At 44.2% G+C, this 19,042-nt stretch overlaps 1 protein-coding gene across 2 annotated transcripts in view; it reads left to right on the top strand.

Moving 5' to 3' along the window:
* The first annotated feature begins 715 nt into the window (after positions 1-715).
* The window catches only part of KCNN4 (potassium calcium-activated channel subfamily N member 4), a 126,558-nt gene continuing 108,231 nt past the window's right edge, over positions 716-19,042 (top strand). For both annotated transcript variants that reach the window (XM_073601915.1, XM_073601914.1), the window contains exon 1: positions 716-1,426. In XM_073601915.1, the coding sequence (XP_073458016.1) occupies positions 1,136-1,426 (291 nt within the window). In that variant the 5' untranslated portion in view covers positions 716-1,135. The remainder of the gene's footprint in view (positions 1,427-19,042) is intronic.

Raw genomic sequence — 19,042 nt, 5'->3', positions numbered from 1 at the left:
ATGCAGAAAAGCATCTGCAATGCATCCGGACTGCGTTTCTATGACGTGAACCGGCCCTTAGCCTAGTGCAGGAATGAAATTGTGCGAGTTACATAGTTACACAGTTCAGCCGAACTCGCATGATTTCATTCCCTCATGTCAGTCCCGATTTCAGGGACGATTTCAGAGACATCTGTGCGGGTTTCTGCACAGATGTCAACGGAAATTGCATCCTGAAATCACCAAAAGTAGTACAGAAGCTACTTTTGGAAATCGGTGCGGCACCGCAAATGCGGCTTCGCACTGATTAGGACGGTGCCATTGCCGGCAATTGCCGCCGATTTGCCAAATCGCAGCAATGTGAACCAGGGCTAAACAGGACATTTTGGGGAAAAAAAAAAAAACAAGAGGGGGGGGGGAAGCATCAAAAACTCAGCAGAATGCATCAGAAACGCATCTGGAACGCAACCAGACTGCATTTTTGTAGTGTGATCCCGCCCCCCATGTTGAGCTGTGCAGTACTATTTATTTTATAAGCAGAGAGTTTAATAACAATTGATCTTTCGCAAATGAAGTCCTCCTATGACTCCTCCTACTTTGTATACATTGTTTACAAACAATCCAATTTGCTCCATTCCTCTTTTCCTGCCGGTATATAAACATTCTGCAAACAAGTAGCTCTTTTTTTTTTTTCTCACTTGTTCCCGGGCCGCCTCCTCCCCGCCCACCCCCTGCAGACATCAGCTAAACAAATAAAAACAAAGTTATAGCGAAGGCTGATGGCATCAGAGGAGCGATAAGAGGAGAGGAGAAATAAAATGAGGACGTAGACTCTGAGCGGAGCCAGTAGTGAAGGTTTATAGAGAAAAGTTGCCGGGTGGGAAGGACCTTTAAGGGAAATGCAACACGTGGAAAGGCTAGAACAAAAACAGCAGAGTTTAGGAAAGTTGCAAGAATAAAAGAAAGTCAAAAAAAAAAAAAGTTTTGGAAGAGAAATTTGGAAAGAACGTAAGCGGCAGGTGACGGGCAGCAGAGGGGACGCAGGAGTCCCACCACCTCCTCCCTCGTTGCCAGAACACAGGAAGACGTGGTTTCCTTTGCTGTCTCTGGTAGCCGGACTTGGGCCGGGGCTCTGGAGACGCTGCCAAAGGAGCACATGGGAAGGAGCGGCTGGCCCCTGTTTACAACATGCCTTCCTGCATCCCGAGGGAAATCGGCCCGCAGCAACATGCACAGCAAGGAGCTCACCGACATCTCCATCCTCAACTCGCAGCCCAAAGTGGACATCCTGTGGGAGCCCCCCTCCGAGAACCTGAGGAAGCTGAAGGAGAGGAAGGTGTTGGTGGAGCAGAAGAAGAGGCTCTCCGCCTGGATCCTGGTGTTGGCTCTGCTCGGCATCATCTTGATGGTCATACACACCGAACTGATCCCAGTGGCCATCTGCGAGGTAAGTGGGATGCCAACCCTTGTGTCCCCTTTGATGGGACTTTATTCTTGCTTTGCACCTGTGACCATCTGGAAGCAAACTTGTCTGTGCAGCTGAGGGATGGGGCTGTACAAGGCAGCAATGTAAAGCTTTCTGCATTCCACCCTAACCTGATTTAATGTGTCATTCCACTCCAGTGTGGTATTTCACTAGAGATGCTGGAGGGTTCAACCTCATGACAGTTTCTTCTATGGGACATTATGTGACACTTTCTTCTATAGGACGTTATGTGACAGTTTCTTCTATGGGACTTTATGTGACAGTTTCTTCTATAGAACATTATGTGACAGTTTCTTCTATGGGACATTATGTGACAGTTTCTTCTATGGGACATTATGTGACAGTTTCTTCTATGGGACATTATGTGACAGTTTCTTCTATAGGACATTATGTGACAGTTTATTCTACAGGACATTATGTGACAGTTCCTTCTATAGGACATTATGTGAAAGTTTCTTCTATAGGACATTATGTGACAGTTTCTTCTATGGGACATTATGTGACAGTTTCTTCTATAGAACGTTATGTGACAGTTTCTTCTATAGGACGTTATTTGACAGTTTCTTCTATGGGATATTATGTGACAGTTTCTTCTATAGGACATTATGTGAACGTTTCTTCTATAGGACGTTATTTGACAGTTTCTTCTATAGGACATTATGCGACAGTTTGCTCTATGGGACGTTTCTGCTCAGTTTCTGGGGTCTACTCATCTGCTGAGCCCACAACGTGGGGCTCCCACCATCCCTCTTGGATTTTTGATTTATTTTATATTATGGATAATGTAACCAAAGGAGCTGGAGCACACAAAGGTGGGCAGGAACATCCAAACCTCCCAGGTGGACAGAGACAAAGTCAGGAATTAGGACAGGGTGGGATCTAATATTTAGGCACCATTCACATGGGAGTTTAGCCATGTTGTGAATCCAAGTGGCAAGAATCTACTGATAGGGTTGACAGCTGCATACCGAAAGCTGCAACTGCCGAGCCCATACATTGCAATGATAGGCTGTCATAGGTGATCACTGGCCGTCGAACAGGTGCAAATAGCTGTGGCCCCCGACAGCCTGTCATTACAGTATACGGGCTTGATAGCCGCAGGTGTCTGCATGCAGCTGTCAATCCTAGATGCAGGAATCAGTAGAGATTTGCAGCGCTCATCCGCTGTGGGGGTCTCCTCCCCCCCATGCTGAGCACACTATGAGGGGTCCTCGTCATCCCCACTTGATTTTGTATTTATTTTATACTTGTAAAGAATATAACCGAAGGAGCTGAAACACACAAGGGTAGGCGGGAACACCCAAGGTGGAGAAGGACCAAGTCAGGAACTGTGGCTTAGGGGTTCTCACTGTTGAAGTATCCAAGGGCTGTCTCAGCCCTCCAGAATCCACCTATAACTAAAAGGTCACATTTGTGTGGATTGGCCCTTTAAAGCTCAACCACACATGAGGTTTTCATTGCAGGATATTTAACCCCTCGCTGGCAGCTGTGCTAGTGAAAGATCATCTGCTGCAGATGAAGCAACTGTCACTGAAGGGTTGATTGCATGCTGTTGGCTAATAAAAATGTTTGCTTGTACTTCAGCGTTGGAACCAAATGCAGATCCACATGACTAGTAACATCTTTTTGCTCTTTGGGGCTAAGCTACACAGGTGATTTTAATCTCTTGCTGCTAAAAGATTTAACTACTTACTGGCAGTCATCTCGATAGTCCACAGCAGACATTCTCAAGCAGGGTTCCATGGAAGCCTAGGTTCTTCTAATAGTAGCTAGGGGTTCTTGAGCTATGACTAATGGACCTCCCATTTGATGGTGTCTGGATAGTTCCAGGTCCAACACCACTTGGTAGATCCAACTTCACATCACCAGTAAACTTTTTAGCTGTCTGTAAGAGTGGCATCCTTCTTACTGATTACCACTGTGAGAAGTATTCTTCCTACTGATCATCACTGTAAGATGGACACTCCTCCTACTGGCCATCAATATAAGGGTGGGTTCTTCCCACTGACCACCAATGTAGGGGAGGCATTCTTCACACTGACCACCAATGTAGGGGAGGCATTCTTCACACTGACCACCAATGCATTCTTCTGATCATCAATGTAAGGGAGGCATTCCTCTGATATTCAATGTAAGGGGGTCATTCTTCCTAATGGCCACCAGTGTAAGGGGGTCATGTTTCCTACTAGCCCCCAATGTAAGGGGGGCATTCTTCCTACTGACAATCATTGTAATGGGGGCTTTCTTCCTGCTGACAGCCAATGTAAGCGGGCATTCTTTCTTCTGATCATCAATGTAATGGGCATTCTTCCTACTGGCCCCTAATGTAAGGGGGGCACACATCCTACTGACCCCTAATGTAAGGGGACACACTTCCTACCTACCCCTAATGTAAGGGGGGCACACTTCCTACTGATATATATGTATTGTCACATTTGGAAAGTGGGGGTAGTGTTGGCAGATGTTTATTTTTATTTTATTTTTTATTTATTTGTATTTATCTTTATTTTTATTTGTAATTTTATTTTTATTTTCATTTATTTTTATTTTATTTTCATTTATTTTTATTTTATTTTCATTTTTTATTTTATTTTTATTATTTTTTATTTTTATTTGTATTTGTATTTTTTTATTTAGTCTCTATTTTTATTGAGGTTAGTGGGGTGGCAACTCACATACCTACTTGTACACACTTCCTACTGAGCCTAATGTAAGGGGGGGCACACATTCTTCTGATCATCAATGTAATGGGCATTCTTCCTACTGACCCCTAATGTAAGGGGGTCACACGTCCTACTGACCCCTAATGTAAAGGGTCACAGGTCCTACTGACTCCTGATGTAAGGGGGCACACTTCTTACTGACCCTAATGTAAGAGGGGCACACTTCCTACTAACCATCAATGTAAGGGAGACATTGTTCCTGCTGGCCGTCAATCTCATCTGTGGTCATTAAATTTTGTTCAAGAGCCCTAAAATTTAATCTAGAGGTGATATTAGAATGGAATCCCAGATGTATTAAACAGGTTTCATTACAATAGTTACAGTTTTTCCTGAAAAAAAATCACATTCACAGTTAAAATTTTGTTCAAGAAAAATTTTTCAACCTTCTCCTTCAAATGTTCTCATCACTACAGTTGAAAAGGAACATTGACTTGACCCCACTAAACTTAGAAAAAAGTATGAACTCAAAATGAAAAATTTCCAATGGAATTTTATTGGTGTATGGCCAGCTTACCTATTACTAAAGTCTCTACCAGGGGTCTCCAAACTTTCTAAACAAAGGACCAGTTTACTGTCCTTCAGACTTTAGTGGGGCCGGACCATCAGAAGTACAAAATGTCCCTGCATCAATGGGAGTAAACAATTCCCCATTAATGGTGTCATTTAGAGAACTTGTGTCCCATTGTTGGTGTCATTGGGAGGACTTGTGCCCCATCATTGGCCTCATTGGGAGGAATTGTACCCCATTATTGGTGTCATTGGGAGGAATTGTGCCCCATCATTGGTGTCATTGGGAGAATTTTAGCCCCATCATTGGTGTCATTGGGAGAAATTGAGCCCCATCATTGGTGTCATTGGGAGGAATTGTCCCCCATCATTGGTGTCATTGGGAGAAATTGTGCCGTGTCATTGGGAGAAATTGAGCCCCATCACTGGTGTCATTGGGAGAAATTGAGCCCCATCATTGGTGTCATTGGGAGGAATTGTCCCCCATCATTGGTGTCATTGGGAGAAATTGAGCCCCATCATTGGTGTCATTGGGAGAAATTGTGCCGTGTCATTGGGAGAAATTGAGCCCCATCACTGGTGTCATTGGGAGAAATTGAGCCCCGTCATTGGTGTCATTGGGAGAAATTGAGCCCCATCATTGGTGTCATTGGGAGGAATTGTGCCCCATCATTGGTGTCATTGGGAGAAATTGAGCCCCATCATTGGTGTCATTGGGAGGAATTGTGCCGTGTCATTGGGAGAAATTGAGCCCCATCACTGGTGTCATTGGGAGAAATTGAGCCCCATCATTGGTGTCATTGGGAGGAATTGTCCCCCATCATTGGTGTCATTGGGAGAAATTGAGCCCCATCATTGGTGTCATTGGGTGAAATTGTGCCGTGTCATTAGGAGAAATTGAGCCCCATCACTGGTGTCATTGGGAGAAATTGAGCCCCATCATTGGTGTCATTGGGAGAAATTGAGCCCCGTCATTGGTGTCATTGGGAGAAATTGTGCCGTGTCATTGGGAGAAATTGAGCCCCATCATTGGTGTCATTGGGAGAAATTGAGCCCCATCATTGGGAGGAATTGAGCCCCGTCATTGATGTCAATGGGAGAAATTGAGCCCCATCACTGGTGTCATTGGGAGGAATTGAGCCCCGTCAATTTTTGTCATTGGGAGGAACTGTGCCCCATCATTGATGTAATTGGTAGGAATTGTGTCCTTCATTGGTGTCAGCGAATAAAATAGTACCCCAAGGGCCGGATAAAAGCCAGCAAGGGGGCACATCTGGCCCCAGAGCCGCAGTTTGGAGACCACTGGTCTATACCATGATCTGGATACATGAGAACCTTAAGACATAGCAGTTCAGTTGTGCTACTAATATCACCAGGGGTTAAATGCCAGGAGCAGTCATTTGTTTCTAAACAAATTGCCCCCTATAGAGTGAGCTGTACAAGAAGCTTACAGTAGGATTTTATAGCTGTTAGGAATGACAAACTCAAAAAAGTCCATTCTATTGCTCTCAGCCTCCTTCCTTCAAATTCTTCTTTTTTCACTGACTTCTGGTTGGAGGGTGAATATGTTTGTCCTCCATGGTCCCACTGTATGTAAGAACATAGCTATTCTCTTTTGCTTGCTCCTGAGATAGACTAGGGACTGTGGATTATGGACTACGAGACGTGTGGTATGCATAGAGCAGTGCACATGACTGCAACCTTCACCGAGAGGTTTAGGAGCCCACAGAAGACGTTACAAGGAGGCAGAAAAACACCTCAACCACTTCAGCCCCGGAAGGATTTACCCCCTTAAAGACCAGGCCATTTTTTGCGATACGGCACTGCGTTACTTTAACTGACAATTGCGCGGGCGTGCGACGCTGTACCCAAATACAATTGATGTCCTTTTTTTTCCCACAAATAAAGATTTCTTTTGGTGGTATTTGATCACCACTGCGGTTTTTATTTTTTGCGCTATAACCAAAAAAAGCCCGACAATTTTGGAGAAAAAAAAACTATATTTTTTACTTTTTGCTATAATACATATCCAATAAAAAAATGTAAAAAATAAGCAATTTGTTTCATCAATTTAGGCCAATATGTATTCTTCTACATATTTTTGGTAAAAAAAATCTCAATAAGCATATATTGATTGGTTTGGGCAAAAGTTACAGCGTCTACAAAACAGGGAATAGATTTATGGCATTTTTATTATTTTTTTTCTTTACTAGTAATGGCGGAGATCAGCGATTTTTAGGGGGACTGTGACATTGCGGCAGGCAGGCAGTTTTGACACTTTTTTGGGACCAGTGATATTATTACAGTGATCAGAGCTAAAAATATGCACTGATCAACTCCTAGATTGTAAACTCTAATGCCCTGTACACACGGTCAGATTTTCCGATGGAAAAAGTGCGATCGGATTGTGTTGTTTGAAATTCCGATCGTGTGTGGGCTCCATCGGACTTTTTTCGTCGGAATTTCCGACACACAAAGTTTGAGAGCAGGCTATAAAATCTTCCGACAACAAAATCCGATCGGTTAAATTCCGATCGTGTGTACACAAATCCGACTCACGAAGTGCCACGCATGCTCAGAATAAATTAAGAGACGAAAGCTATTGGCTACTGCCCCGTTTATAGTCCCGACGTACGTGTTTTACGTCACCGCGTTCAGAACGATCGGATTTTCCGACAACTTTGTGCGACCGTGTGTATGCAAGACAAGTTTTAGCCAACATCCGTCGGAAAAAATCCTAGGATTTTGTTGTCGGAATGTCCGATAAATGTCCGACCGTGTGTACAGGGCATAAGGAGCAGAGCTCTCTGATTCCTCCTGTATTGAACTGTATTGTAACTATACTGTTTGCCCTCATGTTGTAAAGCGATGCGCAAACTGTTGGTGCCATATAAATCCTGTATTATAATAATAATAATATATAAATGACACTGGCAGGAAAAGGGTTATCAATGGGTTAAGTGTGTCCTAGGGAGGTGTTTCTAACTGTGGGGGGGAGGGGACTGACTGGGAGTACAGAGAGATCGCTGTTCCTAATTGCTAGGAACAAACAATTACACTGTATTCTCCTGACAGAACGGGGATCTGCCTTGTTTACATATGCCCTGATCTCCGCCGCTGCCCGATGTGCCCCACCAATGCCTGATCCCCGTTGCTGCCCGATGTGCCCGTCGTTGCTCGATTCGCCCATCGCTGCCTGATGCCCGCCGCTGCCCGATGTGCCTGGCAATGCCCGATGTGCCTACCGATTCCCGATCCCCGCCGCTGCTCGTTGTGCCTGCCGCTGCCCGATCCCCGCTGCGGGGGTTTGAGGTGCCACAGGAGGGGGGGAGGGTGGTTGTTTGCCACACACACCCCCCCCCCAACAAAAAAACACCAGCCGCCACTGTGTGTAAATGTAGTCCTATGAAGTGACAACCAGTAAATTCTCAGAGTAGCAAGAGATTAAAATCACTAGTAGGTGATCCAGTTCGCCCGGTTCACAATAAGGAAACTGGCTACGGTTTATAAGAAATGATTTGCAGGAAAGTGTAGCTAAACAATTTAAAAAGTAAAGGGCAACTTCTAACTCGGTGATTGTAGATGAGATAAAGATGAGATAAAGACACGTGGAATGCAACGTTTTTGGAAATCTATTTTTCCTACCCACATCTGTGACAGGAGGACAGCAGTCAATGGAGACGCAGCTCAAAAGAGGGATAATTTAATATTTTTATGTATAGATTTTCTTTGGTTCATCCTGCAGGCTGGATGAAAGAAATCTAATGGGTTCCTCCATCCACGATTTACAGCCTGGATGGACCAATCCTACTAATGGGCTATTGTATTCTGTATTTTGTCAGAATAGCCAACCAGTGTTTGCATCTGATTTGGATGCAGATACTGTTCGGCTGTCAGTTCTCTGATAGGCTACTTCAACAAAAGCTCTGCCCCATGTCTCTGCCCCGTCCCTGCTTTCATCCCACATGGATGATCTAGTGCTGGCTACCACAGCCCGTCTCCACTCTCGGTCAAAAAGTATAAAAAATATAAGCTGCACTCCAAAACTTAGCTCTTCTTTCTGTATGTAATTTGTTATAAAATAAAATGAAACTGCATACATTGATGTTTCCACCCGAAAACCTACTTCCTTAACGCGTTTCACCACTGGTGCCTTGCTCACAAGAACAGGGGCTATAGGTTTATGGTGCTTTCGTTTTTAGCAAAATAAGTCAGCCAACCCATATCCCTAAATTGTATAATAAATCACTAAAAGTGGGTTTCCTCTAATTGGGACTTTTGAACGGGACGCTGCTTCAGTAAGGTCAGGCAGTATTGTTATCAAAAATATTGCTTATTTGTTAATTAAGATAAAAAATATCACTGTTGTGCGGGACACAGAAATGCATGATGCAAAGGGGCAAATACAAAGGTAAGAATTACAAGGCATATAAACCAATGTTAAATTGAAAACAATTGTAACAAGAGAGATAACCCAACACGTTTCGAATCTGCCGTAATAGTTCTCTTCTTCAGGCATAAGTGGTACATCAAGACGATAATACGTCCTGCACATTGCATGAAGATTTGCCATAAATTGTTGCATCCAAATAAAAAACAAATTGAGGAAACTGCGGCCTTGAGGGCGACCACTGGAACTCGAAAAGGCAGACACACTTGGGATGGAAAGGCCAGACTACTCAAAAAGATTGTCAAATCACAGAGGGCGCTCTAGGCTGACACCCCAGAGAGCCGGGGTGTAACAGGGGCTTCCCCTATCCTGATGAACAAGCCAGCAATGGTGAAGTGTGTCAAGGAAGGTGGTTTCTTGTGGAGACAGTTTCATTGATGTCTCCTGCACAAACCAACTTCCTTGACACGTTTCACCACTGGTGGCTTGCTCGCAAGATAGGGGCTTCTATCCCTGTGAACAAGCAAGCAGTGCTGAAGTGAGTCAAGGAAGGTAGTTTTGGGTGGGGACATCAATGTATGCAGTTTCATTGATGATGTCCCCAGTCGAAACCACCTCCCTTGACGTGTTTCACCACTGCTGGCTTGTTCACAAGGATAGGGGAAGCCCCTTTCCTGCGAGCAAGCCAGCAGTGGTGAATTGAGTCAATGTGGTGGTTTCGGGTGAAGACATTAACGTATGCAGTTTTATTGATGTCTCCACCCAAAACCACCTTCCTTGATGCGTTTCACCACTGCTGGCTTGCTCACTACGATAGGGCCTTCCTCTATCCTTGTGGGCAAGCGAGCGGTGGTTAAACGCGTCAAGAAGGTGATTTTGGATGGAGACATAAATTTATGCCATTTCCTTTTTTTCCCAACAAATTAAATACAGAAAGAAGAGCTCAGTTTTGGAGCGTGACTTATTTTTTCTACAGGCAACAAAAGTTCTTTGAACAGTTGACCTTTGTCGGCACTGGGCTGTCCGGCAGGGCCATACGCTGCTCGAATTTTGGCCAAGCCAGCATTAATTTGCCAAAAGTCAAGAGCAGTTTTACCAAATTTCACAGCCCATTGAAAGTTTCAGTATGCTGCAATAAAGGACCCTTAGGCTTGATTCACATCTATGCATGTTGCTTTAAACGTTTCTGCAGTGCTTTTTGCTGTGCTTTCTGCATTTTTGTAAGCACGTTTTTATAGCGATTTTGCTGCAATTTGCGTTTTGCCATTTATTTGTGTTTTTTTTACATTCACTGTATATAGCTGGTTGCTAAGGAGCGGGTCGGGAAGCTGGCCATCGCGTCCTTAACAACTGATGAGTCATCAGCTGTCAGCAGACCTCCCCGCTTCCCCGCTGACAGCTGAATGTAAAAAATAAATTGCCGGCTAAAGAAATTTCCGAAGAAAACGACATGGAGTCCCCCCCCCCAAAAGATCATACCAGACGGCTTGGGGAGAAGATGGCACCAGGAGAGGTGGCAGCGGGAGAAGACAGCACTAGGAGAAGACGGCTCGGGGAGAAGACAGCTCAGAGCTATTTTTTTAAAAAAGGACTTGTCAAAAACAGCCTCTTGTTTTTTTTTAAATTTCACTGCTTTTTTTGGTGAATGGGTAGGGGTACGATGTACCCGATACCCATTTACATAGGGGAGGGGCCTGGATCTGGGGTCCCCTTGCTTCCAAATTCCGATGAGCCCCCTGCAGACCCTGACAACCACCGGCCAGGGTTGTCGGGAAGAGGCCTTTGTCCCCATCAACATGTTGAGGGCATTTGGCCTGGTATGGTTCAGGAGGGGGCGCTTGCTCGTCCCCTCCCATTCCTGACCTACCAGGTTGCATGCTCAGATAAGGGTCTGGTATGGATTTTGGGGGGGACCCCACACCATTTTTTTTTTAATTTTGGCGTGGGGGTGTCCCCTCCTAATTCATACCAGAGCGAAGGACCCCTCACTGTTTTTTTTCGTGAAAATTTTTACAATTTTTTTTTTTACAAGCCTGCTGACAGCTGATGATTCGTTGGTTGTTAAGGACGCAGCAGTCGGCTTTGCGGCCCACTCCTTAGCAACCAGCTATATACAGTGAATGTAAAAAAGACCCCCTCAAATCGCAAAACTTGCGGCAACATCGCAGTAAAAACGCAGTACTTGCGTTTAGGATGCGGGTCCATTGAAGTCTATTACATGTAAAATGCTGCATTTTGCGGGAAAAAAGTCCCAGACCCTTTCCAAAAACGCAGAGGCACAAAAATGCATTGATGTGAATGTGTTCCATAGGAACCCATGTTTCAAAAATTCCCTGCATTTCTGCAAAATGCAAAAAGCATCAAAAAGCGCATTAGTGTGAATGGAGCCTTACTGTCTGTGTGGAAACAGTGGTCTCTCTGCAGAATTTCTGCTGAGTAAGAGCGCTCCAACCAGCAAAGCTCATGCTTCCTGCTGATTGGAGAGCTCTGTCTAGCCATGGTGCAATGGTGAGCCTGTGGGGGACAGGGAAAAGGTGGATTTTCTGGATTTTTTTTTTGTGGCTCAGTCACAGTTCTGCATTAGTTAGGTAGTATGCAATCTAGTGGAGTAAGCTGCAAGGTGACAACTGACAAGTATGTGAGATATAGGTCAATGTCAGATGATTATTGAAACATTCTGAGCTGAGATTTAAACCCCAGCTGAGCGACCTTTAATTTGCTAAAGCACTGTGTACCAAAAACAGTTCACCTTACTTCATCGTTTGTTGCATCTCAGTGCTGCTGATCTCCTTGCAGCCTCTTTGCAGCCACTTCTTGTCTGCGTGCACTCCAGAGATGGAGTTTCTCAGGGCAGGTTTACTGCTGGTGACAACAGTGGACCAAGCCTGCATAACATGCATTGGAATGGACACATGTAGTCTCCAATGAAAGCCCAATGACAGGGTGACAACAAAGGAGCACAATAGGGAGACAGGGACATTGCATTGTCACCCTGTAACAGGACCTACATGCCAGGATCACCAGAAATTATTTTAATCAGGGGCAGATTTAAAAATATTGAAAATTACTTTGGAAATGTCATTATCATGATATGATGTTGGTGATTCAGTATACAGTGAGTATAGAAAAGAATCACCCTACTTTAATGAAATGAAGACAGACACAGTTTTTGTTTTATCCAGCTTTACTAGTGCAGCCAAGTGAAAGATATAACACCAACGTGTGAGAAAAGAAAATAAAAAAAATTCAAAAACAGAATCACTGAGTTGGAAGAAGGATCACCCCCTTATGTCAGTATTTTGTTGAACCACCTTTTGCTTTAATTACAGCCTTTAGTCTGTTGGGATATGTCTCTACTAATTTTGCACATCTAGACTTTGCAATAATTGCCCGCTCTTCTTTGCAGAACTGGTCAAGTTCAATTAAATTTGATGGTGACGTTTATTGACTGCAATCTTCAAGTCATTCCACAGATTTTCACTGGGGTTTGACTAGGCCATGCAAGGACATTAACCTTTTTCTCCTTCAACCACTCTGTGGTCATTTTGCTGTGTGCTTCGGGTCATTGTCTTGTTGGAAGGTAAACCTTTTTCCCATTGACAACTTTCTGGCAGAGGACAGCAGATTTTCAAGTGCTCCAGTCCCTGCTGCAGAGAAACACCCCATATCAGGATATTACCACCTCCATACTTTACTGTAGGAATGGTGTTATATGGATGGGGAGTTGTATTGGATTTCCACCAGACATATCGTTTGGTGTTAAGGCCAAATCATTCTATTTTAGTCTCATCTGACCACCGTAAATGCACCTTGAAGATTCTGAGGCCACATGGAAAAAGGTGTTATGGCCAGATGAGACTAGATTTGAATCATTTGGCCTCAACACCAAGCAATTTGTCAGTTTAGATAAGAGACAATTATTCTACCGTAGGTCTACAGTAGAAGACCTTGGGTACTCAGTAAAAGACAAGGGACACTAAGTAGAAGACCAGGGATACACGGTCGAAGACCTGAGGTGCCCAGTAGAAGACCTGGTATACTCTGTAGAAGACCAGGGGCACTCAGTAGAAAACATGGGGTACTCGGTAGAAGACCAGGGAGCTCAGTAGAACACTAGGGGGGGCTCAGTAGAAGTCCTAGGGTACTCAGTAGAAGACCTGGGACATCAGAAGACCTGTGTTACTTTGTGGAAGACCAGGGACACTCAGTGGAAGACTGAGGCACTCAGTGGAAGACCAGGGGCACTCAGTAGGAGATCTGAGGCACTTTGTGGAAGACCAGGGGCACACAGTAGAAGACCTTGGGTACTCACTAAAAGACAAGGGACGCTATATAGAAGACCGGGGATACACGGTAGAAGACATACGACACCCAGTAGAAGACCTGGTGTACTCGGTAAAAGACCAGGGGCACCCAGTAGAAGACCTTGTATACTCCGTAAAGACCATTGGCACTGATTTTTCTTGGTGCCTAGTTGCTGATACCTATGGGCTCATAGCCTTAGACAAATGGTAATGCTAACAGGTAGAGCTGGATTGTTATGCCTAAAATGTTTTGATGTAGTTTTTCTGTGTTTAGCTGGTCAGGGCCTCTGATCACTTTTTAAAATGCATCCTCGTTTTGACAATTATCTGACATGGTTTAGGTATAAGCTTTTGTATAATGTTCAAAAATTTGTAATAAAAACTATTGGAAAAGAAGACCAGGGCCACTCAGTTGAACACTAGGGGCACTCAGTAGAAAAATTGGGGTGTGTGGTAGAAGACCAGGGGCACTCAGTAAAAGACCATGGGTGCTCACTAAATGTCCTTGGGTACTCAGTAAAATGCCAGGGACACTCAGTTGAATACCGGGGGGGGTACTTGGTAGAAGACCTGAGGCTCTCAGTGGAAGACCGGGGGCGCTCAGTAGAAGAACTGAGGCATTCTGTAAAAGACTTGGGTCACTTGGTAGAAGACCTGGGTAACACGGTAGAATACCTGGGGCACTCAGTAGAAGGCCAAGGGCCTGTATCCCTGACAAATCTTCTAAAAATTCTATCACTTTATTGTAAGCCTCTGATGAATATTCTATAACACTATTGTTCAAGTTGAAACCTGGCTAGACTTTGCATACGTTGCAGATTAACAGAGATGTGTTAATCTCACTTCCACTTATCCCAGCAGATGCCTCTGATATGATCCTCTGTGCTTTGTAGTCCAGTGGCAGTTTTCTTTTCCTTGCTCTTCCAGTGTATCAAGTGGTCTCTTGATACTAAGTAGTCTATGTATAAAAAAATGTGCTGTTTGCTGTGTTGTTTGTAATATAATTATCTCCTATAGTCATCATCCCCACCTAGTGGCCATAATGTGGATTTGTTTCTTAAATGCCTGAATCAAAAGAAAATACTGCATTTAGTCCACTAGATGGAGCTGACAATCATAGGAAATAATCCTATTACAAACAGATAGCAGATGGTTAAGACATTCGCACAGGGAATGCTTATACTTGGACCCCTATGTTTTAGGACATCTCTACAACTCTCTCTTTCACCTACTGTGCATCCAGAAAGTATTCACAGCTCTTCACTTTTTCAACATTTTTTTATGTTACAGCCTCATTCCAAAATGGATTCAATCCATTATTTTCCTCAAAATTCTACAAATACCCCATAATGACAACGTGAAAGAAGTTTAAAATCTTTGCGAATTTATTAAAAACATAAAAAAATCCCATGTACAGAAGTATCACAGCCTTTGCTCAATACCTTGTTCAAGCACCTTTGGCACCAATTACAGCCTCAAGTCTTTTTGAGTATGATGCTACAAGCTTGGCACACCTATTTTTGGACAGTTTCTCTCATTCTTCTTTGCAGGACCTCTCAAGCTCCATCAGGTTGGGTTGGGAGCGTCGGTGCACAGCCATTTTCAGATCTTTCCAGAAATATTCAATCGGGTTGAAGTCTGGGCTCTGGCTGGGTCACTCAAGGACATTCACAGAGTTGTCACTCCTTTGTTATCTTGGCTGTGTGCATAGGGTCATTGTCCTGTTGGAAGATTAACCTTCGCCCCAGTCTGAGGTCCAGAGCGCTCTGGAGCAGGTTTTCATCAAGGATGTCTCTGTTGCATTCATATTTCCCTCAATCCAATCCCAGTTCCTGCTACTGAAAAACATCCCCACAGCATGATGCTGCCACCACCATGCTTCAATGTAGTAATGGTATTGGCCAGGCGATGAGCGGGGCCTGGTTTCCTCCAGACATGATGCTTGCCATTCAGGCCAAAGAGTTCAATCTTTGTTTCATCAGACCAGAGGATTTTGTTTCTCATGGTCTGAGAGTCCTTTAGGTGCCAAACTCCTGGCGGGCTGTCATGTGCCTTTTACTGAGGAGTGGCTTCCGTCTCTCCACTCTATCATAGAGGCATGACTGGTGGATTTCTGCAGAGATGGTTGTTCTTCTAGAAGGTTCTCCTCTCTCCACAGAGAAATGGTGGAGCTCTGTCAGAGTGACCATCGGGTTCTTGGTCACCTCCCTGACTAAGTCCCTTCTCCCCCGATCGCTCAGTTTGGCCAGGCGGCCTACTCTAGGAAGTGTCCTGTGGCTCCAAACTTCTTCCATTTATGGATGATGGAGGCCACTGTTCTCATTGGGATCGTCAATGCTGCAGAAATTTTTCTGTACCCTTCCCCAGATCTGTGCCTCCATACAATCCTGTCTCAGAGGTCTACAGATAATTCATTGGACTTCATGGCTTGGTTTGTTCTTTGACATGCACTGTTATATAGTCAGGGGTGTGCCTTTCCAAATCATATCCATTCAACCAAATTTATCACAGGTGGACTCCAATCAAGTTGTAGAAACATCTCAAGGATGATCAGTGGAAACAAGATGCACCTGAGCTCAATTTTGAGTGTCATGGCAAAGGCTGTGAATACTTATGTACATGGGATTTTTTCTTTTTAATAAATTTGCACAGATTTCAAATAAACTTCTTTTACATTGTCATTATGGGGTATTGTTTGTAGAATTTTGAGGGAAGTATTTAATTTAATCTATTTTGGAATAAGGTTGTAACATTTTTTCCCCCCCTCCCTTGCCTCTTTCCTCTCCTGTCTTTCCACTTTCCGGCCCATCTTCTTCCCTTTCTCCTTCTCTTCCCTTATTCCCTCTCAATCCCCTTTCTGGTTTCTCTATTGTCCCTGAGTCCCTGCTTCCTGATGTGGGGTTTATGCACTTTATCCGGTACTTTTAGCCTCCTACCGGGGACACACTTAGCTGTATGGACACCCAAGGGCGTAGGGAATTCCCTCTGCCCACCTTAGCCACGACGCATTGGAAATTTCTATTCTTTTCCAGGTATCACTCCGCTCTATGCGGCGTCTGACACCGCGTCCTGTCTGTGATGTTGATCACATCACCATGGACACCACCGCAATGCCTTCTGGATCTTGTAGGCCGGGACGGATTTGCGGTGGGCGCATGCGCCGTGGCTTCCTTTGTCCGCTCACACGTGCGGTGACGTCAGACGCCGCGCGTGTGTGGGGGGCATAAGAACGCCGGCATCCCAGGCCAGCACACTCGCCAGGGATGTTACAGGACACCGACGTATCAACCACCACTTGACTGGGTAGGTACTAGTATGGACCCTTAATGCTTGGCGCCTTAATAGACTTACTTCTTGTTCTTACTATCTTTTGCTTTTTGGTTTTTCCTATCTAGTGTTATCACTGGCTGCAGGCTTTACTTAGCCCAGCATTTCGCTTTATATCTACTCAATGGTAAGTGTGTACTTACCTTGCTTTTCGCTGGTGTAATCTACCTATGGATCAACCAAAGTGCATTTTGTGATTATACCTTCTCCCCCCCAGATAATCTTACAAGTGGCATATAAACTCTTCTCCTGTCTATGCAAATCATAGAGATACGTCTCCTATTGTTGCTTAAAGTTTCTCTCTAAGCTGAAGGACTTATCGGTGTCCTGCCATTCACTTTAAAGAGCACTATTTTGTAAGTACATTAATTGGAGACTCTTTAGTCCCATATAATGAATTTTCTCCACCAACTATTGGAACTTATATGACTTCTTTGAAAAATATGACATTATGATAAATGATCTTATTTTAAATAATTTATACCTCTTTAGATACATACTTGGCCAGGTCCTTTTTACTGCCCCCTGCAGCTACTCATTGTGATCTTGGCTGGAGGTTTAGTGCTGGAGGTGTGTGTGGGCCCCCCCTGGTGACTTGCAGGTATCTCATTTCCATCTATAGAATGTCTGGTTGGGTGATTGTTTCGGGATGGGGATCTCTGGGCTGCCCGATGTTGTGTGGGGACTTTCTCTTGGTGCCCTTTGGGTGGTGGTGGAGGTCAGTCTATACTGTCAGCTCGCAAACATATATATATATATCTATTTAAATGATATTTTTTCTATTGTATCATTTATTCGATTACATCTACTGATTGTTATGTCATTTTCACAGAATTATTGTAGCGTTCTAGGTATTAACAACCTATCCCTGAAGAAGCCAACACTGGCGAAACATGTCGGATAATTAAAATACCTACCCTTCGCATTGGCCGTCACACCCATGAGGCCAAGCCCTGTGAAGTTCACTACAGATATGTTTTTAGCATTTATGCACACCTTGATTTTGTAATCTTTCTGTTTATATTTTTTATATACATGATATGTCTTAATAAAAATTATTTATTTTAAAAAATATACTGTGTTTTTCCTGGCACCGTCATAATCCCCATATTCCCTTTCTCTGACTTTATCATTAGATTTTTGGGATGAGGTGCTGTATCACACTGAGGACCGCCCAGCCACATAGTAATTAAAGGTTGTAACATAAGATGTGGAAAAGTGAAGTGCTGTGAATACTTTCTGGATGCAGTGTAGTAACCTTTAAGAAAGTACGGTAGTCTATTTCCTCATCCTTTTATCAGTCTATTTTTATTATATACAGTTTGATTAGATTTTATTGATGTTTTTCGCACTAGTCCTGCTGGCTGTCTGGATGCCAACTCCTTAATGTTTTAGATTGCTAAGAATGGTTTACAGGGGAAATAAGGAAGCAGGGTGAGCGGAGCTGCTGGAAGAAGAGAGGTCACTGAGGGCCTGTTTAAAGTGATTCTGAGTCTAGGTTCACTCTGAAATTGTACAACTTCACTTGAAATCACACTATTTCAAAGCTGCATGTAAGTGCGACATTAGGTGCGACTTGGCTGACATCTGTGCGACTTCATGCCCAGATGTCTATGCAAGTCGCACCTGAAATCGCCAAAGTAGTGCAGAAACGACTTTTTCAAATCGGACCGCAAAGTTGGCATCACACCGATTTGAACAGTTCCCTTGCCGACAGTAAGGTGCGACTTGTCATGTGATTTGACCTGTCAAATCGCAAGACAAGTCGCACCAGTGTGAATGGTAGCTTAAGGTTTTTTTTCTTTAAATTAAATAGCAAACATTTTATATACTTTCCTGATCTGTGTACTGGTTTTGCACAGAGCAGCCCTGAACCTCTTCTTTTTATGAGACCCCCGCCAGTGGTCCTGGCTCCTCTCGCCTGCTGAGTGCCACCATAGCAAGCCCCAGGCTATGGAGGCACTCTCAGGCCACGTTCCTGTGAATAGACACTGTCTATTCACACAGAGAGTGTGGCTTGGCCCTGCCCCCTGCTCTCTTCTCATTGGCTCACTGGCTGTGATTGAGCCAACGAGGAGAGAGAGACCTGGGAGATCCGCTGCTCTCATGCACATCGCTGGATCGAGATGGGGCTTAGGTAAGTATAAGGGGGAGCTGCACCCAGAAGGTTTTTTACCTTAATGCATAGAATACACATCTGCGTACTCGGCTTTCCGGGGTTATACCGGGATGATGCCCACAGCTGCAGGCATCATCCCGGTACCGTTGTTTAGAGCCGGCGATCGGCTACCCGTATATAACAACGGATGCGGCTAAAAGCCGCTCA

The sequence above is a fragment of the Aquarana catesbeiana genome, linkage group LG10 (genome assembly GCF_042186555.1).
Source record: "Aquarana catesbeiana isolate 2022-GZ linkage group LG10, ASM4218655v1, whole genome shotgun sequence".
NCBI lineage: Eukaryota > Metazoa > Chordata > Amphibia > Anura > Ranidae > Aquarana > Aquarana catesbeiana.
This window is presented reverse-complemented; position numbering and strand designations above follow the sequence as displayed.